Source organism: Asparagus officinalis, chromosome 4 (assembly GCF_001876935.1).
Source record: "Asparagus officinalis chromosome 4, Aspof.V1, whole genome shotgun sequence".
Taxonomy (NCBI): Eukaryota; Viridiplantae; Streptophyta; class Magnoliopsida; order Asparagales; family Asparagaceae; genus Asparagus; species Asparagus officinalis.
The window spans coordinates 14188833-14198634 of NC_033797.1; the positions used below are offsets into that span (position 1 = coordinate 14188833).

Below are 9802 nucleotides of genomic sequence, written 5' to 3' on the forward strand. Positions count from 1 at the left end.
CATTGGTTAGGGAAGCAGATGAATCTGGCGGTGCTTGGAAGTGGGAGGAGTGGGGATTTGAGGAGAGGGGATTCGAAATGGAGGATTGTTGATACTTTTGGAGCGGCGTCGGTGGAGCCGTGGTTGGCGGCGCATGGAGATCCATCGAGGTAATGGATTCATTGTTGATATTGGATGTTATTACAGTGTTTATTATTGATTATTGATCTTCAAGTTCACAACTTCAAATATTGTTACTATTATTGAAACCTAATATTAAAATCCTTTAGACTAGGAAACCAGTTAAGATATCAGCAAGATTTTACTTTTAGATGCTATTTGCATTATCTATGGAAAATAAGTCAGTGTAAACCATTTCACGTGAGTTCTATATTGAAGTCATTTAGTGCCAATGTGTTTTTACTTATGGACATTATAATATTCAGTGCTTTTGCTGAGAATCTCATCTTCATTTACGCTTCCCCAACAGAGTTCTGCTGAGATTCTAAATCTTAGTCATTAAAGCTTCTAAATGTGATACTGCATAGTTTCAACCAAATACTAGAAATTCTTTGTAAATCTGTGGTCGTTTAGTAGGCTATCACTCTACCTAGACAAGTCGGCGTTTTGTCTGGTTAGTCTCTGATTTCTCTGTAAAGAAAGCCAATTCAAAAGACTGACCAAAATGCAACTTACATGATAAATATGCTAGGACATGACTTTCTTGCTTTTAATCTGCTTTGGTTGTGGCCCTCGTACGAAGTCGAACTCTCTTTGATGATTCTCATTCATGTTTTTTTCTTTATTGATTAAATTTGCTTGAGCTGCCTGATCTCTTTCTTCCAGGAGTTTTTCTCTCTCTTTTTGTCATATCCTATCCTCTTACTCTTTTTCCTGGTAAAGAATCAAGTTTTGGTCAAATGATGCTGAATCATTTGTTAGCCTGGCTCCATCAACTCTGACAGAAACTTGCTTAAAGCGGCTGAAGTCAATTTAAATCTTCAAAGATTCAAAATTTAAGACGTTGATAGGAACATTGCACTGCATTCATGAATCTCTTTAGGCATAAACATACACATTGCGTTCACTTTTTTAATGGGCAAAGGGAGCTTATAAAGTGGTTTGTTTCTTCAATATGTTGTGGAGCGTCTACCTTTTTCATCTCTGTCTCAATAAGCAAGCTTACGGTCAAAGTGACAGCTTCGGGCTGTGAGCTTCAACATGCTCCTTCTATGCTTAATAAACTCGTATATCATTTGTGTAGATTGATTTTAATTGTATGTCTTTACTGGTCTATTGGCTTGGTTAAAAAGCTGTCAAAAATATGGTTGCCGCAATATTGAATAATTATGTCTTTACGCATTATTATATACTGTATGACTATATACAAGTTAAGGCAATTTCTTGGCACTGCCCCCTTTACATAGTAAATTTTGAAATCGTCTCCAGTACGACGGAACTATTCCACATGGTATAATTCATGTTCTCACAAGAATTTGTATTTCCCATATGCATTTATTATTCCTGAGCATGTGGCAATATAATTTAATCATGGACCGATCGACTTCGTTGAGTATCATCTCCTGCACTATGATTGAAAGCTCCTCCATTCATTGCTGGAATTGCTGAGTGTTAAATTCAACTAGCCAGCTCCACCACATTAGAGCGCTTAACAAGATTCCCCTTCGTTCATTTCAATTTGTGTTGTTGAAAAATATTCTAGAATTATTACTCATGGGGACTGGTAACCTTTTCCGGATGCAGTTATTTAATGCCATATGACCAAGTCATTACACAGCCTTAAGGTTCTCTGTTAAGGAGTCTCGACCTTGTACATTTTGTCATCTCGAATTGTGTCTTTCATGTTTGTCTATTTTGTCCCATTTCATTTGGTGGTTTGTTAAGTTCATTGGTATTCTCATAATTAGTAGTTTTCCTCAAGAGAGTATAAAAGGGACTGTTGAAACTTGAAAGTTCTTTCCCCTTTTTTTTCACTCAAGAGTATTGAACTGTTACTTGTCTCAACAAATTTCCATCTGAAATGTAAAGTGGCACCTCTCACAGCCACCACCCTGCCTAAAAATTAATAACAATGAGTTATGGGGTGGCACTTTCATATGAATAACTAACTTCCTGGCTGATTCCATCTCTAGTTCTCATTCTTAGGCTCCAAACAGGGATTTTTCGGGAAGGAAATTTGACTTCGTCATGTAATTAGTTAGCTGGAACATTTTATAATAAAAGAAATGGTTTTCTTCTATGTGAATGAGAACTACTTGATTTGCCAATGTCATGAGGTCATTGATTTGCTTCATGCTGAGAGCACTGTGATTTGAGGCCACAGCGTAATTCCTTGTATCCTGCTTACTGTTCTCTCTCTCTCTCTCCCTCTCTTGCTTTCACTCTCTTCTCTTTGCTCCCAATTAGTAGTCCTGTTGTCAGCTGTGAAAGTTTTTTCTATGATGTTCTTCCATCACGTGTTTGTCAATATCTTTTTGTGGATCATCGGTGTGTGCCTTATTCTAATTTGTCTCCAGCTTGCATTACATTTTAACATATGCAGAAAGATTGTTTGTTTTTAAGTGTAGTTCAAACATATCTTCAGGTATGATTGAAATTTTTATTGAGTAAATCCGAAGTAGTACATGAGTTAGTGCGGTCTTATAAAATAATATATCTGAATGATTGCTAGCTGAATGAGATGTAAAACATAAAGTATAAACCTAATGCCATGAATATAGAAAACATACACTTAGGCATAGAGCACAAAGCGGTGAATAAAGTCCTAAAGTAGGAGATAAAGCATATTATGACACAATTAATGGTATAACTCCGCTACTAACTCTCAGAGCACAGAAGACAAATATACAATAATAGATTAGATATTAAATAGTAAATAACAAGTTCTAAGTACTAGTTGCTAATAAATTCTGGTTAAATTTAGTTCTATAGAGGACCAGAACTAGACATCAGATATCTAAATAGATGGATAGTCATAGACCATTTATGTTGTGAGGATGCACTTCATCAAAACGAAGTATATAAACAATTGGAAGATATTTAATATGGAATCACATATAACTGAAGATCACAAGGTACATATTATTAAGCAATTAAGAAAAGAAAGAGAAGATGGCATAGAAATGGGGCTGCATTATCCTCAGCATCCCTTCTTTCTATTGCATCTGTATCCTATTTCATCTCCCCTGTCATAATATACCCCAAAGGAGTACATCATTGAAAACTGAACAAAACAAGATGTTTTGAATAACCCCCTCCTGAGGATGACTTAGGCAGGTCTCTTCGTCGCTCAATTGGATTCCTTGGGCAATTTCAGGTGAGCGCCTTCGTAACATGTGGACCTCAGCTAGTGGTTTGCTAGTGTGTTAACCTGAAAACTGTGCTCATGCACTCTGTACTAGTGCAATAACAAGTGAAGAGGTCAGGCCTTGGAATGCACTAACACTGGGTGACATTCAGTGGTGTCAAGTGAGGGAGATGGCTTTTAACAGAGCTGATTGAGGGGAAAGAATTCATGCAAATTCAAAATTTTAGTAAAGGTGCTATTGTCATCATTGTTACTGTGAATCATAGGATTTTTTGTATTTATTATTGTGGAGCTTAAAGAAGTTCAATTATTTCAAGACGTATGCTATGGAAGAGTGGAATTTGGTGATCGTTATGCTGCATCTTTCTTGCATCATATTCCCTGATATTTCTCACTTTGCCTTTTCATAATTTACACTGATTACTGAAGTGTTCTATCTACATGTTCTCCTTCATCCCAGTCTTCCCGGTCAACCTGGAGTTTTTCTTCACTATTTAATCTTGCTGAAAAAGGTTCCTAATATCTTCATCATGGATCTGCTCATAAGCTGGACAATTTCTTTATCTATACATTATAATATTAGTTTTCATCATCCTTTTTTTATCTCAAACTTATTAAGGTTGCCTTTCTTGTACTCATAACGGGAACCCTTATCTGACTTGGTAACATTACGTTCATTTCTTTTTCTTCTGCTTTTCTCTGTTTTTTTCACTTGAACTAGTTTTTAGCGGTTATAAGTTTGGTATCTCTCCTGTTCTGCTTTGTTTATTTTCGACACAAAACATAGTTCTTCTTGAGCAACTAGTTATCTTACTATACAAAGCAATATTTGGCATTTTACTCCAACATCAGAAATAATGATCTCGGAAGAATATAGATGGATTCATGCATAGAGGTAGAATTACCAAATTGTTACCCTAAGATTGGCACTGTTTGAATTAAACTAAGCTTAAATAGATTATGTGGTACAATATGACTAACGATCTGACACAGTCTGTCTACTTAAGATTTACTAGTGCTTTGTTTATTTTCCACACAATAAATAGTTCTCACTGAGCAACTAATTACGATGCCATGTAAAGAAATATTTAACATTGTACTCCAATATAAAAAATAATGATCTTGGAAAAATAGAGATAGATTCATGCATAGAGGTGGAATCACCAAATTGTCCACTTAAGATTGGCCCCTTCTAGTTAAATTAATCTTAAATAGATCATGTTGTATAATATGACTAATGATTTGGCAGTCATCTTGTGAACTAGATATGTTGGGGATAAGTTAAACAACTTACTTTTGTGAGATACTTATTTAGTTGCAATTTCTAATTCAGGATTTTGATTAAATAGAATCCGATCACTGGATTACATCTCTGGATAGAGTCAACTAGTTACAATTGTGCTCTTAATTGAGTTGTTAGGAAGAAATTATGGTCCATGGATGAAGCATGATATCAAATTAATAAGATTTGCGAGTTAGCTATAAACTTAAGGATTATGTTTTTAACTTTTTATTATGCACCTACTGTTATAAATGCTAAATATGGCAGAATCTGTAAGTGAATGGTATGATTTGGTGTCTGCGTTAAGGCTGATCTTGGATCTTCTTCAATCACGCCCTTCTTCTGTCTGACATAGTTCAAATCTCCCTTTATCCAATTTTCCCCACTTTAAAAGTCACAAGACCAGCTCCTTGTTATCTTGGAACCTGAAGTTACATTAAAACTAAGAAAGAGTTTCTTTGGATCCAATTTTCGTTTTTCCCCTTTTCATTTTCCTCTTTTCCTTTTTTTAATGACTTAGAAATAAGACACTATTTCAAAGAGCAGGCTGCAAGACATCCTTTTCTGCCCAATGATTCAGTTTCCATTTCCTTTAGGACTTCATGCTTGCTCATTGAGATTTCTTTAGTGGTCTTTAAAATTCTGGTTTAATCATCAAAAAATGGAGAGAGACACGGTCTTTAGAAATCATGAGAAGATTTTCCATTGGCATCCTCAGGCATGCAGCTATCTTGCTATACATAGATTGTGCATGAAGTATTCATCTCGATAAAACAGTCTATGACTCTGGCAGTGGCTCATATAGTCATATCCTGTACTGGGGAAGTGCTCAGGAGAACAGAAAATTGCACTTTCATGAGATCATGGGAGCTGAGAAGTGTATAACTCTTTTTTTGGAAATTTTGCGTTTTAGATATTATATAGGCCTCTGTTTGTAGTCAAGGTGTAGGAAGGGATATTTCTTTGTTTGTGTTGTTTATACATAATATTATACCTATCAACTAATGCTGAACTAGGAATATGCTGGGAAAGTTTATAGTAGACTGCTGAGTTCTTGCAAGACTTAATAGTCATCTGGAACTCCTTGAAGGAATTGTTTTAGTTTAATGTATATGTGCTAGGAATATGTTGGGAAAGTTTATATTAGGCCACTGATTTCTTATTTTCTGTTTTGATTGTAACCAGTGTTTTCAAAGGCGCACGCCTCACTGCGCTTCATGCGCCTTGTAATGCAGGGCAGTGGCGAAGCGCCCCACATCTGATATGGCAGCGTCTTTTGCGCCTCACGTACACCCTTACTTTGTGCAGGGTGCATATAGTACACATCGTCATATAGTTTTGTTTGTTACCATTTCAATCGAGTTTATATACTTGATAATTCATATCCCAAAAAACAAAATAAATCCATTAGGCCATTTTAGTAGCCTTCAATTGAGGAACATTACTAATCCTTTGCTTGGATATTGGTCCTGATTTAACATTTGATTTGAAAATTTATGAATTTTGCTGTGTTAGCATTAGAAATTAAGGCACTATATTGTGATTTTGTAGTAAGATATCGTTTATCCTAACATATTTTCATGTAAATTCTTAAAAAACGTTCTTTCGCACTTGATTGTATATTTAGAAAAATTATGTGTGCGGTGCGCACCTCACATCATTCGTGTGCACGCATCGTGTTGTGCCTTGCGTATGTGCGCGTAAACATGCTTTGCGCTCCGCATTGTGCCTTGCGCATTGACAACACTGATTGTAATATTATTATATAGTTGAAATCAAAAGTGGGATAGGGGAGCAGGGGAGGACCTCTGGTGAGGTGTGTTGTCTGCTGTGAGCCTATGACCAAGGCTTATGTGCAAACTTCTAACATTCCATGATGTCATTATTGTGTCATAGTGATTGATTCTTCAGTGTTGGGATCTAGATGCAAGGCTCGAGGGGGGGGGGGTGTGAATAGGGTTGCGTATTTTTTTCGACAGTAAAAAGAATGAACACAGATATGTAGTGGAAAAATAAATAAAGTAAAGCACAACGACAAAGCAATCACTAACAAAAGGATTTTATAGTGGTTCATATGAATCCTATATCCACTCTTTCTCCTCATCAGGAGGGGCTTCCACATTATATGCGAGATGCCTGGATTACAAACCCAATCCAGTAGGTGGTTACAAGACAACATCCTAATTTAACCTTAAACTAGTTATCTTCACCAAACACCCTCCTAGCTAGTAACCTCTTCCTCAGTTAACATCGGCTTGAGTATGCTATAAGCCCTCTTCCTCAATTAATCCCGGCTTGAGTACGCCGTCAAACAAACACTGGTTACATGATCGTAAAAACAAAGTTATTACAAAAAAATATCATTTAAGCACAAATCAAAAAGATCTTATAGCCCTTTTATGTCAAACTGTTTTTCGAAGGATTTGTAGTGTTGATATTGGAAGAACGATGTCAATGTGATGCGAGTGCTGGTTGCACTTCACGAAGAACACGATCTGATGATGTAGCTCACTCCAAGGATGCAACAAAAAATTCCAAGAGGCGATGACAATTGAGATTCCTTTCAAACCCTAGAAAGCCTTCTTTTTCTTTTTCACAAATAGGGGTCTCTAATATCTGCAAGTACTCCTCTAAGCTGTAGGAAAATACCCCTAGAGATGCACATCTAGTTATCCCAATGAATGGCTCAGACTGTATCTTGAAATAACATCTCAAAAAATGAGTTTGCTTCAGGCTCATTGATTAGCAAAGATACTCATCGATAAGCCATCCTCATCGATGAGTTAAAATACACATCAATGAGTGTATACTATCTGGACTTTTGATTACATTGACGAACAAGTGTGATCAATGAACTTGGAACCCTTCTCATCGATGAGCAAGGATACGCGTTGATGAGTATCTTTGCTGAAATTGCTGTTGAGCTGATTTGACCATAGTCTCGCTAAAATACTCATATCTTAAGCTATACACCTCCAAATCGAGTTTCGTTTGTTTCTATAGATTCATAACAAAGAGCCATACACTTCCATATGCTCGAAGTTGATTTAGCTTCTGATATGTTTTCAGGATTAACTGTGATTAACTTGTTGTCTTGCATCACTTTGTATAACCTGCACACTTCATCTCGAAACGCTATCAAATACATATGAATGTTTGCTTTTGATCAAACCGAGTCGATTGCATGGACACGGTCCCAAAGAGTATTTGCTACTCTGCATTGCTGCTGGTGTGTGTTATACCTGCACTGATATGCAAGAGCTGCCATTCACTATTTACTTGCATGCAAACTTCTTTCAGTGCTTTGTGCATTTTCCCTGAGCTTGCAAAAGAAAACAATCATTTATAATTTCATTGATTCACACATAGACGTGGTGTTGTATTTGTCTCATTTACTTTAAGTTTGAATGCAGTTTCCTCACACTAAATCCTATTGTACAAGAATTTTCTTGGTGGCACCGGTTTAAAACAACTCCTACCTACCCACTAGCAATCTAGGATTTATGACAGGCTCCTCAGTTGCACACGCAACTTGCCTTGTACCAAATATAGCCTCCACTTAGACTATCTGGCTGTTAACTTTTTGCGAAACCTTTTGTGAAGCCTTATTCTCCATCAATAACTTTATTTTGTTAAGAAAATATGAAGATAACGATATTATGCTGTACTAGCATTGAACCTAATATTGTACTTGCTGTTACATGAAACAGATGTATTCTCCTTGGTGTGAGCTGTGGAGCAAACATTGCAGACTATGTAGCTCGAAAGTCAGTGGAGGCTGGAAAACTCATCGACCCTGTGAAGATTGTGGCACAAGTTCTCATGTACCCTTTCTTCATTGGAAGTGTCCCTACCCACTCCGAAATAAAACTCGCAAACTCCTACTTCTTCGATAAGGCCATGTGCATTCTTGCATGGAGACTCTTTCTTCCTGAGGAGGAATTTGACTTGGATCACCCAGCAGCAAATCCTCTAATTCCCAATAGAGGCCCTCCCTTGAAATGCATGCCTCCAACTCTCACAGTGGTAGCAGAGCATGATTGGATGAGAGATAGAGCAATTGCGTACTCTGAGGAGCTTCGAAAGGTTAATGTTGACGCGCCTGTTCTAGAGTACAAGGATGCAGTCCATGAGTTCGCTACGCTCGACATGCTCTTAAAAACACCGCAAGCTCAGGCTTGTGCTGAAGATATTGCTATTTGGGTGAAGAAATATATATCGCTTCGGGGCCATGAGTTCTCATATTAGATAGGGTAGGATTGGGATGTACTAGTTTTGAATGTAATTGTTATTTTATCCACTTTGTTATGGCTCTTAGATTTTAGAATGTAATCATATCTTTATTTTTTTGTATAATGTATGATATGAAGAGTAAGGTCAATTGGATCTGAGGCTGTTTCTTTTTCTCTTGAGAGGCCATCGAGAGTGTCCATTCTTTCTTTCTGTATCCTGAATAGTCTGTAGTATAATACTTGAGGAACCGGAGTTGAGAATATGATTAAAGCTGTCAATTTTCCGTTTTGCGTTATTTTAATTATTATTGTTGTTTCATGCTATTATTTGAATTGCAGGCCGTTGATTCTGGGTCCAAAAAAGAGTATTTTGTATGAGTGATTCTGGAACGTGGTTTAACAGGTAGGATAGTGATGTATTCTGAGGAAATTTATGAATCAAATTGATAATTTTTTTTTACTAATCAGGTTATATATTTTTTCTCTGTTTCTCTCTTTTTGTTCATATTACCGAAAGTTTCTGGAGTCCGGAGTTCAAACGTAAAAGAAAATAAAACTTTCATTTTGTATGTATTAGCTGGTTTTTGCTGTATAACTTTTACTACTACTGAATTTCAACTGAAACTTACCTTTGTTTTCAATGAGCAGTAGATCGGTAACTTGTTGCTGTAACGTTGGTGCTTACTTGAGATAAGTGAAGTTTCAACAGGTGCTAAGAAAGCCAGCAGAGGTACAGTTCTACTGATCTTCGTGGACTTCCATTGTCTCTGTTAATTTTTTTTATTTTCTCCATGCTCTTTTGAATTTGTAAAAAGAGTCTATTTCCAGCTTGTTATATGCTGGTTTCGGCTATTAACCCTGCCTCTATTTTGTCCTAACTTGAGACAGGCTTAAGAGAAATTCACATTAATGTGTTTATTTTCCTTTTTTTTTTCAATTGTTTATTCTGGGTACAGAGGTTCAAATTTACATAGGTATTTC

The 9802-nt window shown here is 36.6% G+C and overlaps 1 protein-coding gene across 1 annotated transcript; it reads left to right on the forward strand.

The window, feature by feature from the left end:
- LOC109836688 (probable carboxylesterase 11) lies at window positions 7-9106 on the forward strand (the record flags this gene model as incomplete). The annotated part of the gene is made up of 2 exons (XM_020404665.1): window positions 7-149; window positions 8300-9106. Coding segments are annotated over 2 exons (681 nt in total), but the record flags the coding sequence as incomplete, so codon positions are not given.